This window comes from Oncorhynchus tshawytscha, linkage group LG32 (genome assembly GCF_018296145.1).
Source record: "Oncorhynchus tshawytscha isolate Ot180627B linkage group LG32, Otsh_v2.0, whole genome shotgun sequence".
In the NCBI taxonomy this organism is placed as follows: domain Eukaryota; kingdom Metazoa; phylum Chordata; class Actinopteri; order Salmoniformes; family Salmonidae; genus Oncorhynchus; species Oncorhynchus tshawytscha.
In genome coordinates this window covers 6,306,518-6,324,773 of record NC_056460.1, presented here as the reverse complement: position 1 = coordinate 6,324,773, position 18,256 = coordinate 6,306,518, and the positions used below count along the sequence as shown (strand labels likewise).

Genomic DNA, 18,256 nt, shown 5'->3' with positions numbered 1-18,256 from the left:
TCTCCCATCTCCACAGAGGAACTCTGGAGCTCTGTTAAGAGTGACCATCGGGTTCTTGGTCACCTCCCTTCTTTCCTAATGGCTCAGTTTGGCCAGGCGGCCAGCTCTTGGTAGTTCCAAACTTCTTCCATTTAAGAATGATGGAGGCCACTGTGTTCTTGGGGACTTTCAATGCTGCAAACATTTTTTCCCCAGATCTGTGCCTCGACACAACCCTGTCACAGAGCTCTACGGACAATTCCTTCAACCTCATGGCTTGGTTTTTGCTCTGATGTATTGTCAACTGTGGGACCTTATATAGACAGGTGTGTGCCTTTCCACATCACGTCCAATTAATTTAATTTACCACAGGTGGACTCCAAGTTGTAGAAACATCTCAAGGTTGATCAATGAAAACAGGATGCACCTGAGCTGAATTTCGAGTCTCATAGCAAAAGGTCTGAATCCTTTTGTAAATAAGGTATTTCTGTTTTACGTTTTTTATACGTTTGCAAACATTTTCAAAAAATCTGTTTTCGCTTCATCAATAAGGGGTATAGTTTGTAGATTGATGAGGTGATGTTTTTATTCAATCAATTTTAGATTAAGGCTGTAATGTATCAAAATGTGGGGAAAAAGTATGTGGACAACCCTTCAAATTGGAGGATTTGGCTATTTCAGCCACACCCGTTGCTGACAGGTGTATAAAATCGAGCACAGAGCCATGCAATCTCCATAGACAAACATCGACAGTACATTGTCCTTACTGAAGAGCTCAGTGACTTTCAACGTGGCACAAGTCAGTTCGTAAAAATTCTGCCAGAGCTGCCCCGGTCAACTGTAAGTGTTGTTATTGTGAAGTGGAAATTAAGTGATAGGCCACACAAGCTCACAGAGAGGGACTGTCGAGTGATGAAGCACGTAGAGCGTAAAAATGATTGTCTTCAGTCGCAACACTCACTACCAAGTTCCAAACTGCCTCTGGAAGCAACGTCAGCACAATCACTGTTAGTTGGACACTTCATGAAATGGGTTTCCATGGCCAAGCAGCCAGACACAAACCTTAGATCACCATGCACAATGCCAAACCTTGGCTGGAGTGGTGTAAAGCCCGCCGTTATTGGGAGTCTGGACCAGTGGAAATGCATTCTCTGGAGTAATGAATAACGCTTCCCCATCTGGCAGTCCAATGGATGATTCTGAGTTTCATGGATGCCAGGAGAACGCTACCTGCCCGATGGCACCAAAATGTAAAGTTTGGTGGAGGAGGAATAATGGTCTGGGGCTGTTTTTCATGGATCGGGCTAGACCCCTTAGTTCCAGTGAAGGCATACGTTTAGAATGTTACAGCATACAAATCAAATCAAATTGTATTTGTCACATACACATGGTTAGCAGACAATGACATTCTAAACGATTCTGTGCTTCCAACTTTGTGGTAACACTTTCCTGTTTCAGCATGACAATGCCCTCGTGCACAAAGCACGGTCCATACAGAAATGGTTTGTTGAGATCGGTGTGGGAGAACTTGACTGGCCTGCAACGAGACCTGACCTCAACAGCATCGAACACCTTTGGGATGAATTGGAATGCCGACTGTGAGCCAGGCCTAATCGCCCAACATCAGTACCCGACCTCACTAATGCTCTTGTGACTGACTGGAAACTGCGGCAATGTTCCAACATCTAGTAGAATGCCTTCCCCTAAGAGTGGATTCTGTTATATCAGCAAAGGGGGACCAACTCCATATTAGTGCCTATGATTTTGGAATGAGATGTTCAACAATCAGGTGTCCACATACTCTTGGTCATGTAGTGTATAAATAAAGCAGTCAGGCCTTGTCCAGGTTGAACTGTTCCTAGATCAGTAGGGGAACCATATCATATTTTGAAGGTCTGATCTAGAATATACTGATCTTAGATCAGTAGGGGGAACCTCAGACATCTTTCACAGTAGAGGGAGAGAAATACCCCATGTTCCCTGGGGGGAGGGGGGAGGCCTTAACTAATGTGAAGGAGGGGTCATGGCATGTTAAGATTTACAACTATTTTCACGAGGACCCTGACCGTGCAGTAAATCTGGATATTTACTTTGCAGCAGGATAGGGTTCTCTTAAAATTCCTAAGATTTCAATTCTAGTTGAAGTCATCATGATAAAATTAACTTTCTGAACCCCACAGCCGGTCATTCCCAGCAGTTTTGGGGTAAAAAGTGACAGGATCTCCAATTGTATCATGGACATTGACAATTGTGACCTCAACCACACTGTGGTTCAAAAATATCATTATCCAAAAACCTATTTGAACTCTAGGCTATATTTAAATTTGGCGTTATGAGAAAATGTTGAATTTGCAGAAAATTCTGCAGAGAAATTTGCATCCATGTCTTTGCTGATAATAACACATTTGTGATCATCCAATCCCAGATCAACACCAATGGCTTTCTGTCAGTAGAAGAACCTCAAGTGGAGTCTGAGTACCTGGGAAAGATGCCTGCCAGCTTCAGAATGATAGCGGTTTTCCTCGGAGATCTGGACAACAGCGACGGAGTGGGGAAGGTGTACTACCGACAGGATAGCAGACCCTCCATTCTTCTCCGGACCACTGACCACATCAACCAGGCATTCCCTCAGGACGATGAGATCAAGCCCACCCACGCCTTAATCATCACATGGGAGAACGTGGCGGCCCACGGCGTGCCTGGTCGAGGAGATGGGCTGGACAGAAAGGTAAGGACGACCCTCATCGCTTGGCCTAGATAGGGTCATATTCATTTTGTGTCTTTTAAAATATGTAATTGGATATACTGAACAGTTGATAAACTTGTTTTAATGCCACATTGATATGGACAGCACTTGAAATTATAATTTGAGACCATATTTTCTATCCACCTAATATGAAGTTGCCTAAAACCCATACATTGTACAATGTTGTTACAGGTATGGAGGTACATTATAATTAGAGTGATGTTACTCATGGTTGCATAATCTTTCCAACTGTGTTACCTGCAGTTTTGCAGTTTTTGTGGTGGACTACAAAGATTTTTTTTGTTACATATTTAGTTCACTCTACCAAGCCAAACTCAAAGGTAGTGCACTAAAGAAGTAATAGGGTGCTAGGACTCCCTCTATCTTTTCTTTTTACCATGTAGAGAAACACGTTCCAGCTGGTGGTGGCGTCCATGGCGTCCGCCTCCTACGCCATCTTGTTCTACCCCAGGGAGGGGCTGCAGTACATCTCCACGCCTGTGGCGGGCCAGAGCGAGCTAGTCCACACCGGCTTCATCAAGGGCCGGGTCAAGGGCTGGTTCAACTGGAGCAGCAGCCCGGGGCCCTACTACCGCATTGCCACCGACAACGAGACGTCCGTCAGACAGCTCTCCGAGTAAGTTGATTGGTTGGTGGGTGGGCTGGTTGGTGGGTTCGTTGGGGTGGTTGATTGGTTGGTTGTTGGTTGGATTTCTATAGTGTGCTTCCAGATGCTCCAAGAACTTTACATAGGCTTAGTAAGTGTTGTTCATAAAAAACTTGGTTAGGTTTCTGTCATTATGTTTTGACCTGGTATTTGCATAGTTACATTTCATTATGGTAATTATGTAATGATTACAATAACCTGACATATGCATAAAGCTTCTTCATAGAGGTAGGTCTCATAATGATCCATTCGGTCTTCCGCTAGGGAGACAAACTCAGGCAGGCGTGGTGTGTGGGTGTATGAGATCGGCACCTCCCCGATCTTCTACTCCATTACCCCAGGCCAGGTCACCAACCTGTCCCCAGAGGAGGGCATGGCAGGTGGGCAGATGGAGTCCGTGCCAGAGTTTCCACCCAGAAACACTGGAGAACAACAGGAGATTGAATTCCCTCCCTATGAGCACGAGGAGGAAGAGGAGACACCTGAACAAGAGCTGCCCCCAACTGTCCACCCGGTCCAGTACCAGCCCAGATACCCTGTTGTCCCTGAGCCGCCCCAGCCCAGCTACTCTGAGCCGCCCCAGCCCAGCTACCCTGAGCCGACCCAGCCCAGCTACCCTGAGCCAACCCAGCCCAGCTACCCTGAGCCGACCCAGCCCAGCTACCTTGAGCCGACCGAGCCCAGAAACCCTGAGCCGGACCAGCCCAGATACCCTGAGCCGGTCCAGCCCAGTTACCTTGAGCCTGTCCAGCCGGCCCAGCCGCAGCCACCACGCTACGAGCCTCAAACCCCACAGGTGGTGGTCGTGGATGAAGATGATGACCTTGATGTTGACGGTAAGCCATGAAAGAAACAACAATTGAATCTGTGTCTGAAAATTGTGACCGGGAATAGAATATTAGTCAAGATTGCCATGACAGAAACATTGGTTTAGAATAGTTTATTAGGATCCCCATTAGCTACTGCACATGCAGCAGCTACTCTTCCTGGGGTCCACATAAAACATACAAATACATGACAAAGTACCAAACAGTTATAGACAAGAACAACAGCACTCCTTTTACTGAGGAGTGGCTTCCATCTGGCCACTCTACCATAAAGGCCTGATTGGTGGAGTGCTGCAGAGATGGTTGTCATTCTTGAAGGTTCTCCCATCTCCACAGAGGAACGCTGGAGCTCTGTCAGAGTGACCATCGGGTTCTTGGTCACCTCCCTTACCAAGGCCCTTCTCCCCCGATTGCTCAGTTTGGCCGGGCGGCCAGCTCTAGGAAGAGTCTTGGTTCCAAACTTCTTCCATTTAAGAATGATGGAGGCCACTGTGTTCTTGGGGACCTTCAATGCTGCAGAATTGTTTTGTACCCTTCCCCAGATATGTGCCTCGACACAATACTGTCTTGGAGCTCTACGGACATTTCTGTCGACCTCATGGCTTGGTTTTTGCTGGGTCGGCTCAGGGTAGCTGGGCTGTGTGTCTTTCCAAATCATATCCCATCAATTGAATTTACCACAGGTGGACTCCAGTCAAGTTTTAGAAACCTCTCAAGGATGATCAACAGAAACAGGATGCACCTGAGCTCAATTTCGAGTCTCATAGCAAAGGGTCTGAATACTTGTGTAAATAAGGTATTTCCGTTTGAAGTGTATGTAAATAGATTATACAATTAGTTTGGCATTTTCAACACACACGTTTGTTAAAAAGACAAGAAGAGAAGAAGCCAATTTCTCATCAACCAAATCAAATCAAACTTTATTTGTCACATGCGCCAAATACATCAAGTGTAGACCTTACCGTGAAATGCTTACTTGCAAGCCCTTAACCAAACAGTGCAGTTCAAGAAGAGTTAAGAAAATATTTACCAAATAAACTAAAGTAAAATTTTTTTTTTAAAGTAACACATTAACATAACAATAACGATGCTATAAACAGGGGGTACCGGTACCGAGTCAGTGTGCAGGGTAGAGGTAATTTGTAGGGGGGGGGTGTTGAAGTGACTTTGCATAGATAATGAACAGCAAGTAGCAGCAGTGTACAAAAGAAATGGGGGGGTCAATGTAATAGTCCAGTGGCCATTTGATTAATTGTTTAGCAGTCTTATGGCTTGGGGGTAGAAGCTGTTAAGGAGCCTTTTGGTCCTAGACTTGGCACTCGGGTAGCGCTTGCCGTGCGGTAGCAGATAAAACAGTCTATGAGTTGGGTAATTGGAGTCTCTGACAATTTTATGGGCTTTCCTCTGACACCATCTATTTTATGCACTACCTTCCAAAAGTTTGGGGTCACTTAGAAATGTCTTTGTTTTTGAAAGAGAAGCTAATTTTTTGTCCATTAAAATAACATCAATTGATCAGAAATACAGTGTAGACATTGATAATGTTGTAAATGACTATTGTAGCTGGAAACGGCAGATTTTTTTAATGGAATATCTACATAGATGTACATTGGCCCATTATCATCAACCATCACTCTGTGTTCCAATGGCATGTTGTGTTAGCTAATCCACATTTATCACATTAAAAGACTAATTGATCATTAGAAAAACCTTTTGCAATTATGTTAGCACAGCTGAAAACAGTTGTTCTGATTAAAGAAGCAATAAAACTGGCCTTCTTTAGACTAGTTGAGTATCTAGAGCATCAGCATTTGTGGGTTCGATTAGAGGCTGAAAATGGCCAGAAACAAAGAACTTTCTTCTGAAACTCGTCAATCTATTCTTGTTATGACAAAAGAAGGCTATTACATGCGAGAAATTGCCAAGAAACTGAAGATCTCGAACAATGCTGTGTACTACTCCCTTCACAGAACAGCGCATACTGACTCTCACCAGAATAGAAAGAGGAGTGGGAGGCCCCAATGCACAACTGAGCAAGAGGACAAGTACAATTAGAGTATCTAGTTTGAGAAACAGACGCTTCACAAGTTCTCAATTGGTAGCTTCATTAAATAATACCCGCAAAACACCAGTCTCAACGTCAACAGTGAAGAGGCGACTCCGAGATGCTGGCATTCTAAGTGATCCCGAACTTTAGAATGGTATTGTAGGTCGTGGATTGCTGGAAGCTTGGCCCCAGTGATGTACTGGGCCGTACGCACTACCCTCTGTAGTGCCTTACGGTCAGATGCCAAGCAGTTGCCATAACAGGAGCTGATGCACCCGGTCAGGATGCTCTCAATGGTGCAGCTGTAGAACTTTTTGAGGATCTGGGGTTCCATGCCCAATCCTTTCAATTTCCTGAGGAGGAAAAGGTATGTCATGCCCTCTTCACGACTGTCTTGGTGTGTTTGGACCAGGATAGATCATTGGTGATGTGGACACCAAGGAACTTGAAACTCTCGCCCCGCTCCACTACAGCTCCACTGATGTGAATGGAGGCCTGTTCGGCCCGCCATTTCCTATAGTCCACGATAGGTTCCTTTGTCTTGCTCACATTTAGGGAGAGGTTGTTGTCCTGGCACCACACTGACAGTTCTCTGACCTCCTCCCTATAGGCTGTCGCATCGTTGTCGGTGATCAGGCCTACCACTGTTGTGTCGTCAGAAAACGTAATGATATTGTTGGAGTCGTGTTTGGCCACGCAGTCGTGGGTGAACAGGGAGTACAGGAGGGGACTAAGTACACACCCCAGAGGGGCCCCAGTGTTGAGGATCAGCGTGGCAGACGTGTTGTTGCCTACACTTACCACCTGGGGAAGGCCCGTCAGGAAGTCCAGGATCCAGTTGCAGAGGGAGGTGTTTAGTCCTGGGGTCCTTAGCTTAGTGATGAGCTTCGATGGCTCTATGGTGTTGAACAGCATTCTCACATAGGTGTTCCTTTTGTCCATGTAGAAAAGGGCAGTGTGGAGTGCGATTGAGATTGGGTCATCTGTGGATCTGTTGGGGCGGTATGCGAATCGGAGTGGGTCTAGGGTATCTGGGAGGATGCTGTTGATGTGAGCCATGACCAGCCTTTCAAAGCATTTCATGGCTACTGATGTGAGTGCTATGGGGCAGTAATCATTTAGGCAGGTTACCTTCGCTTCCTTGGGCACAGGGACAATGGTGATCTGCTTGAAATATGTAGGTATTACAGACTCAGTCAGGGAGAGGTTGAAAATGTCAGTGAAGACACTTGCCTGTTGGTCAGCGCATGCTTGGAGTACACGTCCTGGTAATCCATGTGGCCCTGCGGCCTTGTGAATGTTAACCTGTTTGAAAGTCTTGCTCACATCGACTGCAGAGAGCGTGATCACAGTCGTCCGGAACAGCTGATGCTCTCATGCATGTTTCAGTGATACTTGCCTCGAAGCGAGCATAGAAGTTATTTAGCTAGTCTGGTAGGCTGCTGTCACTGGTTAGTTCTCGGCTGTGCTTCCCTTTGTAGTCTGTAATGGTTTACAAGCCCTGCCACATCCGACGAGCGTTGGAGCCAGTGTAGTATGATTCGATCTTAGTCCTGTATTTACGCTTTGCCTGTTTGATGGTTCGTTGGAGGGCATAGCAGGATCTTTTATAAGCTTCCAGGTTAGAGTCCCTCTCCTTGAAAGCGGCAGCTCTACCCTTTAGCTCAGTGCTGATGTTGCCTGTAATCCATGGCTTCTGGTTGGGGTATGTATGTACAGTCACGGTGGGGACGACGTCATCGATGTACTTATTGATGAAGCCAGTGATTAATGTGGTGTACTCCTCAATGCCATTGGAAGAATACCGGAACATATTCCAGTCTGTGCTAGCAATACAGTCCTGTAGCGTAGCATCCACGTCATCTGACCACGTCCGTATAGAGCGAGTCACTGGTACTTCCTGCTTTAGTTTTAGCTTGTAAGCAGGATTCAGGAGGATATAATTATGGTCAGATTTGCCAAATGGAGGGTGGGGGAGAGCTTTGTATGCATCTCTGTGTGTGTAGTAAAGGTGGTCTAGGATTTTGTTCCCCTGGTTGCACATGTGACATCCTGGTAAAAATGAGTTAAAACTGATTTAAGTTTGCCTGCATTCAAATCCCCGGCCACTAGGAGCGCTTCTTCTGGGTGAGCATTTTTTTTGTTTGTTTATGGCCTTATAGAGTTGGTTGAGTGGGGTCTTAGTGCCAGCTTCGGTCTGTGGTGGTAAATAGACGGCTACGAACAACATAGTTAAACTCTCTTGGTAGATAGTGTGGTCTACAGCTTATCATAAGGTACTCTACCTCATGCAAGCAATACCTCGAGACTTTTTTAATATTAGACATCCCGCACCAGCTGTTATTGACAAAAAGACACACACTCCCACCCCTCGTCTTACCAGACGTAGCTTCTCTGTTCTGCCAGTGCTTTGAAAATCCCTCCAGCTCTATATTATCTGTGTCGTTGTTCAGCCACGACTCGGTGAAACAGAAGATGTTACAGTTCTTAATGTCCCGTTGGTCGGATAATCGTAATCGTAGGTCATTTTCCAATTATTGCATGTTAGCAAGTAGAATTGATCACAGTGGGAATTTACTCACTCGCCTACGGATTCTCAAAAGGCAGCCCGATCTGCTTCCTCTTTTCCTCCGTCTTTTCTACACGTAAATGACGGGGATCTGGGCCTGTTCCCGGGAGAGCAGTATATTTTTCTCATCTGACTCGTTAAAGGAAATAGCTTCTTCCAGTTCTTGGTGAGTAATCCCAGTTCTGATGTCCAGAAGTTATTTTCGGTTATAAGAGACGGTAGCAATAACATTACTACAAAATATGTTTTCAAAAATAAGTTACAAACAAAGTATAAAATCAAACGGAATGTAGTTAGTCTTCTTTTCGCGTACAACCATGAAAAACTATCATGCATGTTGTTGATGTTAGTTCTGTGTGTGCAGTTAGGGCAAGGCATGCTGGTTTGTTTTGAGCTTTTTTGTTTTGAGCCATGCTGCTTTGTTTAACCAGCCTATCAAAGTATTTTGTAGCAAACAAGAACTACAATGAAATTACACTCTTAGAAAAAAAGGGTTCCAAAAGGGTTCTTTGACAGTCCCCATTGGATAATCCTTATTGATTCTAGGTAGAACTCTTTTTGGTTCCCAGTAGAACCCTTTTGCATTCCATGTAGAGTTCTTCAAAGGTTTCTCCTATGGGGACAGCTGGATAACCCTTTTAGGTTCTAGATAGCACCTTTTTTTTCTAAATGGTTATTTTTCTAAGAATGTGGTTTGTCTTCTTTTTGACAGTGTTTGCGTACAATTCTGAGACATGCGCCAGTAACAGGCAGAAGTGCTCGTCCTTCGCTGACTGTAAGGACTACACCAATGGCTACTGCTGCCAATGTAGGCCTGGTTTCTATGGCAATGGCAAGGATTGTGTGGCTGAAGGTAGGAGTAACCCCACACCCAAAGTACATACAGTATTTGCGTAATAAGGGTTAGGGCTAGCCTGTTTCATTCATTTTTAATGAAATATGTGATATAAAGTATAAGAATGATTCAATATTTTGTAAAGAAATTGAAAATCTGATAATGCTTGACACACAGTCACACATCAGTTACATTTAAAGTTGCATGAATTCAAATCGAATGAAGTTAGTTTCCTCACATTTCACACGCAGGTAAGCCCCAGCGAATGAACGGCAAAGTGAATGGCCGGGTGTTTGTGGGCAACACGCCCTCGCCGCTGGAGCTCTCCAACAACGACCTGCACTCGTACGTGGTGGCCAACGATGGGCGCGCCTACGTGGCCATCAGTACCATCCCGGCCGGCCTGGGACCCTCCCTGCAGCCCCTGTCTTCCCTGGGAGGGGTCATCGGCTGGGCCTTCGCTCTGGAGCAGCCCGGCTATGAGAACGGCTTCAGCATCATCGGTAAGAGCTGTTTGACGATTATCTTGCACATTGTGTCAATCTTGCACATTGTTGTGTCATTAAGAGTTGTTTTAAGGTAAGAGCTGACATTTGGGTGAATCACAAAAGGGATTCCTCACTTTCTTGATTCATAACAAATCAAGGAAAAACAGTTGACAAAGTGCCATAGTGTAATTAAAAGGCAGCAGATGATTTGAATACATTAGGCTTTTATCATGTCTGTTGGGTAGCATTTGGTTTAGCTTCTCCCTCCATTGTAGCAAAGGTCCCTGGGGCTTGGGTCTTTGTTGTGGTCTAATGAGATGTCCTTCAAAGACAGGTGTGAATGACCGCGGTGGGATTGATGATTAGGTCAACATTTATTCAAGTTAAGCTTGATTTATTTGCTCTCTTTGAATGACAGATTTTTTTAATAGTCAGAGGCTATGTCCAAAATCTGCCTTACTTACCTAAATGGCATACTGTGTACTAATAGTACTACATACTGTTAAGAATGTACTGTTTAGTAAAAACAAATGCAGTAAAGTAGCATACTAGGCTCATCCATACTGAGAATGTGTCATCTAATGCACAATTGCGTTGATTCCCGCCATTCGCTCATTTTGGTAGAGCGTGTCCCCTCGGCTGATTATCAGCTGTTGTCAAACACACGTTGGTCTCGAAAGACGATTCTATTCCTCAATGGTATGCAGCGAATTCTACTAGATTAAAAGCTGAAATGAGTATGACATCCTGGTATTTAAAGCATACAACATTTTGGACATTTCACATATGCATTATAAATATTATTTTTTTGCATACCCAAAATGCCTTCTATTTAGAATGCAAGTAAGGATATTCGGACACTGCCAATCTCTTTGCTCAGGGAAAGTAGATTCTCTACTGGGCTTTTGAGTGGTATACCAGGATGTTTGAATGAATTGTGCCAAGTGATTAGGACTATCTTTCCCTTTTTGAAACGTTCCTCAACATGTTGAACTCCGCTTTAATCTTCCACTAGGACAATATTTGTAGGTAGAACGATGATGGGGAAAATTATGGGGAATTTGTTCTATGTTCCCGTTTTTGGTTAATCTTTCTGCTTTTCGGCCTCAAAATGTTGCTCAAGCTCATTGCTTCCAGCTGGCTTCACTTCTTTCAAAATATTCCCCTTTAATGTGTAATGTTGTTGGCTCCAGGGAGAACTAAAAGTGGGGGGATACACTCAAGGGTATGGGTGGGGTTGCAGCATGAACTTGCCCCTAAATGCCGATCTTAGGTACGGCTAGGTTTTGTGTTTCATCACATAATGGTTGAGGTTAGCTTTTGGGCAAGGCAAGATGATCCTAGATTTGTGCTCAGGAGCTGAAGAGAAACTATGAGGTTTGGTTGTCTCTCTCTTTCCTTCTCCCACCCCCATCTCTGCTCGCACACAAACACCCTCAACCCCACAACCACCCTCACCCCCCCGCTCCCCTCCAGGTGGCGTGTTCTCCAGGCAGGCCGAGGTGACCTTCTTACCGGGCAACGAGAGGCTGACCATCAAGCAGGAGTTCAAGGGCATCGACGAGCACGACCACCTGGTGGTGAGCACCGAGCTGGAGGGCCGTCTCCCTGAGGTCCCACGCGGCTCCACTGTCCAGATCGACCCCTACAAGGAGATCTACCAGTATGGCAGCAACCGTAGGTCACGACCACACCAATATAACTTGGAATGGAGACTTGGGGTCTATTCCATTTCAATTGAGTCAATTCAGGAAGTAAACTAAAATTATTTTGATCTCCTGAATTTAAATGGAATTGACGCCAACCCTGGAACTCAACACTTTCACAGTTTGTAGTACATCTAATCACATAAGAAAGGTCAGCATTAATCCCAATGTTGTTATTAATCAAAGTGCTCTTGAGTGCAACCAGATAGTAGTCTTTCCTATTCTTTTCATGAAACACATTGTATTAGAAACACTTTTGGCAGCAATTACAGCTGTGAGTCTTCTTGGATAACTTCTCTAAGAACTCGGCACACCTGGATTGTGTAATATTTGACCATTATTATTAAAACAATTATTCAAGCTCTATCAAGGTGTTAGGGATCATGGCTAGACAGAAATATTTAAGTCTTGCCATGGATTGTCAAGCAAATTTAAGTCAAACTGTAACTTGGTAAGCAACTCCAGTGTAGATTTTGCCTTGTGTTTTAGGTTGTTGTCCTGCTGAAAGGTGAATTCCTCTCCCAGTGTTTGTTGGAAAGCAGAAGGAACCAGGTTTTCCTCTAGGATTTTGCTTCTGATTAGCTCCATCCCGTTTCTATTTATCCTGAAAAACTCCCCAGTCTTTGCTTCAAGAATACCCATACCATGATGCAGCCACCACTATGCTTGACAATAAGGAGGCAATTACTCAGTGATGTGTTGTGTTGGATTAGCCCCAAATATAAGACTTTCCGTTTAGGCCAAAAAGTATATTCCTATGCATGCTTTTATTGCAGTAGTATTTTATTGCCTGGTTGCATACAGGATACATGTTTTGGACTATTCTGTATATATTCTGCACATTTATATTCTTAATTTAGGTCATTATTGTGGAGTCACTACAATGTTGTTGCTCCATCCTCAGTTTTCTCCAATCACAGCCATTTAAAATCACAAATGACCTCATGGTGAAATCCCTGCGTATTTTCCTTCCAGTCCTGCAGCTCAGTTCAGAAGGACGACTGTATTGTTGATGTGTCTGGGTGGTTCAGTACATCATCCACAGCATGCTTATTACTAGACTATGCTTAAAGAGATATTCAATGTCTGACTTGTTATTGTTACCCATCTACCAACACTGCCCTTCTTTATAAAGGCTTTGAAAAAGCTCTCTGGTCTTTGTAGTTGAATCTGTGCTTGAAATTCAGCACTTGACTGAGGGAACTTACAGATATTATATAACTAAAATATTAATGTCAACCCGTATTATTTCATACAATGTGATTTGTTAAGCCAATTTTGACTCCTGAACTAATTTAGGCTTGGCTAAACAAAAGAGGTGAATTCTTATGCAACAACTATATTCTAGTTGTGTCACATTTTCTTTTCACTTTTTTGTCTAGATCAATGACAAAAATTCTAAATGAAATCTATTTAACTCAATTCTAAATCAAATCAAAATCAAATCCCACTTTGTAACGCAACAAAATGTGAAAAAAAAGCCAAGGGTGGTGAATACTTATGATACCAACTGTATATGGATGTTCAATGTAGTAACACTCCATTTTCCCTATTCTCTTCAGTGATCACCTCCTCCTCCAACCGCGACTACACTGTGAGCCTACCGGATGGCAGTGTCCAGACCAAGGCCTACCAGTGGCGTCAGACCATCACCTACCAGAGCTGTCCCAATGACGAGGAGGTCAGGGCCGTGCAGTCTACCCAGCAGCTCAGCGTCGACCAGATCTTCGTCATGTACGACTCGGGCAACCAGCTGATCCGCTACGCTATGAGCAACAAGATCGGCTCCATCCACAGTGAGTAGAACCCCTTGTGTTACTGCTAATCTTTGTTCATGTTCTCCTATAATGTTATGCTAACCTTGTGCTTATGTTCTGCTAGTTGTGTTCACGTTCTTCTAATGTTCCGCAAATGTTCTGGTAAACCTCTGCTAAGAGGATTGGGCCCATCCTCAGTGAGTATAGCCTATCATGTAGATACTGATCATCTTCAGCTTTAGTTGTGCTAATGTTCTGCTACCTTTCTGCTAATTTTCCCGCTACATAAATCATCAAGGAACTCACCAGGTACAACCCTAAATCCGTAAACATGGGCACCCTCATAGATATTATCCTGACCAACTTGCCCTCCAAATACACCTCTGCTGCTTTCAATCAGGATCTCAGAGAGCACTGCCTCATTGCCTGCATCCGCTATGGGTCCGCGGTCATACGACCATCCCCGATCACCTTCAAACGCTCCCTAAAACACTTCTGTGAGCAGGCCTTTCTAATCGACCTGGCCCGGGTATCCTGGAAGGATATTGACCTCATCCCGTCAGTTGAGGATGCCTGGTCGTTCTTTAAAAGTATTTTCCTCGCCATCTTAAATAAGCATGCCCCTTTCAAAAAATGTAGAACTAAGAACAGATATAGCCCTTGGTTCACTCCAGACCTGACTGCCCTTAACCAGCACAAAAAAACATCCTGTGGCGGACTGCAATAGCATCGAATAGTCCCCGCGATATGCAACTGTCCAGGGAAGTCAGGAACCAATACACGCAGTCAGTCAGGAAAGCAAAGGCTAGTTTTTTCAAACAGAAATTTGCATCCTGTAGCTCTAACTCCAAAAAGTTTTGGGACACTGTAAAGTCCATGGCGAACAAGAGCACCTCCTCCCAGCTGCCCATTGCACTGAGGCTAGATAACATGGTCACCACCGATAAATCCATGATAATCAAACATTTCAATAAGCATTTCTCTACGGCTGGCCATGCTTTCCTCCTGGCTACCCTGGCCAACAGCCCCCCCCCGGCAGCTACTTGCCCGAGCCTCCCCAGTGTCTCCTTCACCAAAATCCAGATAGCAGGTGTTCTGAAAGAGCTGCAAAACCTGGACCCGTACAAATCAGCTGGGCTAGACAATCTGGGCCCTCTCTTTCTAAAACTAGCCGCCATTGTTGCAACCCCTATTACAAGCCTGTTCAATCTCTCTTTTGTATCGTCCGAGATCCCTAAAGATTGGAAAGCTGCCGCGGTCATTCCCCTATTCAAAGGAGGTGACACTCTAGACCCAAGCTGTTACAGACCTATATCCATCCTGCCCGGCCTCTCTAAAGTCTTCGAAAGACATGTTAATAATCAGATCACTGACCATTTCGAATCCCGCCGTACCTTCTCCGCTGTGCAATCCGGGTGCACCTCAGCCACGCTCAAGGTACTAAACGCTATCATAACCGCCATCGATAAAAGACAGTACTGTGCAGCCGTCTTCATCGACCTGGCCAAGGCTTTCGACTCTGTCCATCACCGTATTCTTATCGGCAGACTCAATAGCCTTGGTTTCTCAAATGACTGCCTCGCCTGGTGCACCAACTACTTCGCAGACAGAGTTCAGTGTGTCAAATCGGAGGGCCTGTTGTCCGGACCTCTGGCAGTCTCTATGGGGGTACCACAGGGTTCAATTCTCGGGCCGACTCTTTTCTCTGTATATATCAATGATGCCGCTCTTGCTCTCTACACAGACAACACCATTCTGTATACATCTGGCCCTTCTTTGGACATTGTGTTGACTAACCTCCAAACGAGCTTCAATGCCATACAACACTCCTTCCGTGGCCTCCAACTGCTCTTAAATGCTAGTAAAACCAAATGCATGCTTTTCAACCATTCGCTGTCCGTACCTGTCCGCCCGACTAGCATCACTACCATGGACGGTTCTGACCTAGAATATGTGGACAACTACAAATACCTAGGTATCTGGCTAGACTGTAACCTCTCCTTCCAGACTCATATTAGACATCTCCAATCCAAAATCAAACCTAGAATCGGCTTTCTATTTTGCAACAAAGCCTCCTTCACTCACACCGCCAAACTTACCCTAGTAAAACTGACTATCCTACCGATCCTCGACTTCGGCGACGTCATCTACAAAATAGCTTCCAACAGCTTACTCAGCAAACTGGATGCAGTCTATCACAGTGCCAGCCGTTTTGTTACCAAAGCTCCTTATACCACCCACCACTGCGACCTGTATGCTCTAGTCGGCTGGCCCTCACTACATATTCGTCGCCAGACCCACTGGCTCCAGGTCCTCTATAAGTCTATGCTAGGTAAAGCTCCGCCTTATCTCAGCTCACTGGTCACAATAACAACACCCAACCATAGCACACGCTCCAGCAGGTATATCTCAATGGTCATCCCCAAAGCCAACACCTCCTTTGGCCGCTTTTGCTTCCAGTTCTCTGCTGCCAGTGACTGGAGCGAATTGCATAAATCGCTGAAGCTGGAGACTGTATTTCCCTCACTAACTTTAAACATCAGCTATCTGAGCAGCTAAGCGATCGCTGCAGCTGTATATAGTCCATCTGTAAATAGCCCACACAATCTACCTACCTCATCCCCATATAGCTTATCCTCTATGTTTGGCTGGATGTGGCTGTAAGCCCGACACCTGATGCTTAAATTTAAATGATGGTGGAAGCCCTGTGTGGATTTGAAAAAATGGATTTGTATGATCGCTGTTAGTAATGACAGGCAAACAGGAGTACCAAGAAGGACAATCAAGGCAAAATAACATTGTTGTAAATGAAATCCCAGTCTCCACACAAGACCTGGACGGAGTCTGAGGAGAAAGTGAGAAAAATAATCGATGAAAAGCTGCAGATAGATCAGAAGAAGATTGAGGTGGAGTGCGCCCATAGGATTGGAAAACCTATGGCCCAGGTGACAGACCCAGGTCAATAGTGGTAAAGTTCCTGAGGTACAAAGACACAGTGGTTGTTATGGAGAGGAACCAACATCTTCCTCAATGAGGACTACTCTGAAACTGATCCCAGCTATGAAGGCTGCCAGAGAGCATGGGGGCATTGCTTACATCTGTAACCACAGGCTCATTGTCCTCCCTCCCACCCAAAAGCCTGGAAGGGGTGAGAGAACCAAGCAGATGGGTTCATAGCCTAACCCCTGCACCCTGACTGACTGCATGCTTTGTTTGTGGTTTCCCATATTATGTCTATCTCTAATAAGCTACCCAGGAAAGGGCAATAAATAGTCCATATTACTACATGCAGCCTAAGAAATTATTTTATTTATTTTAATTTTATTTTACCTTTATTTAACCAGGTAGGCAAGTTGAGAACAAGTGCTCATTTACAATTGCGACCTGGCCAAGATAAAGCAAAGCAGTTCGACAGACACAACGACACAGAGTTACACATGGAGTAAAACAAACATACAGTCAATAATACAGTATAAACAAGTCTATATACAATGTGAGCAAATGAGGTGAGAAGGGAGGTAAAGGCAAAAAAGGCCATGGTGGCAAAGTAAATACAATATAGCAAGTAAAACACTGGAATGGTAGTTTTGCAATGGAAGAATGTGCAAAGTAGAAATAAAAATAATGGGGTGCAAAGGAGCAAAATAAATAAATAAATAAAAATTAAATACAGTTGGGAAAGAGGTAGTTGTTTGGGCTAAATTATAGGTGGGCTATGTACAGGAGCAGTAATCTGTGAGCTGCTCTGACAGTTGGTGCTTAAAGCTAGTGAGGGAGATAAGTGTTTCCAGTTTCAGAGATTTTTGTAGTTCGTTCCAGTCATTGGCAGCAGAGAACTGGAAGGAGAGGTGGCCAAAGAAAGAATTGGTTTTGGGGGTGACTAGAGAGATATACCTGCTGGAGCGTGTGCTACAGGTGGGAGATGCTATGGTGACCAGCGAGCTGAGATAAGGGGGGACTTTACCTAGCAGGGTCTTGTAGATGACATGGAGCCAGTGGGTTTGGCGACAAGTATGAAGCGAGGGCCAGCCAACGAGAGCGTACAGGTCGCAATGGTGGGTAGTATATGGGGCTTTGGTGACAAAACGGATTGCACTGTGATAGACTGCATCCAATTTGTTGAGTAGGGTATTGGAGGCTATTTTGTAAATGACATCGCCAAAGTCGAGGATTGGTAGGATGGTCAGTTTTACAAGGGTATGTTTGGCAGCATGAGTGAAGGATGCTTTGTTGCGAAATAGGAAGTCAATTCTAGATTTAACTTTGGATTGGAGATGTTTGATATGGGTCTGGAAGGAGAGTTTACAGTCTAACCAGACACCTAAGTATTTGTAGTTGTCCACGTATTCTAAGTCAGAGCCGTCCAGAGTAGTGATGTTGGACAGGCGGGTAGGTGCAGGTAGCGATCGGTTGAAGAGCATGCATTTAGTTTTACTTGTATTTAAGAGCAATTGGAGGCCACGGAAGGAGAGTTGTATGGCATTGAAGCTTGCCTGGAGGGTTGTTAACACAGTGTCCAAAGAAGGGCCGGAAGTATACAGAATGGTGTCGTCTGCGTAGAGGTGGATCAGAGACTCACCAGCAGCAAGAGCGACCTCATTGATGTATACAGAGAAGAGAGTCGGTCCAAGAATT

The 18,256-nt window shown here is 44.8% G+C and overlaps 1 protein-coding gene across 1 annotated transcript in view; it reads left to right on the top strand.

Annotated features, from left to right (window-relative positions):
* Window positions 1-18,256, top strand: part of LOC112230397 (nidogen 1a) — an 80,351-nt gene that overhangs the window by 20,618 nt on the left and 41,477 nt on the right. The window contains exons 2-8 of the mRNA XM_024396686.2: window positions 2,405-2,707; window positions 3,130-3,362; window positions 3,657-4,228; window positions 9,548-9,688; window positions 9,922-10,173; window positions 11,635-11,835; window positions 13,427-13,660. Coding sequence (XP_024252454.2) covers window positions 2,405-2,707; window positions 3,130-3,362; window positions 3,657-4,228; window positions 9,548-9,688; window positions 9,922-10,173; window positions 11,635-11,835; window positions 13,427-13,660 — 1,936 coding nt within the window. The remainder of the gene's footprint in view (window positions 1-2,404; window positions 2,708-3,129; window positions 3,363-3,656; window positions 4,229-9,547; window positions 9,689-9,921; window positions 10,174-11,634; window positions 11,836-13,426; window positions 13,661-18,256) is intronic.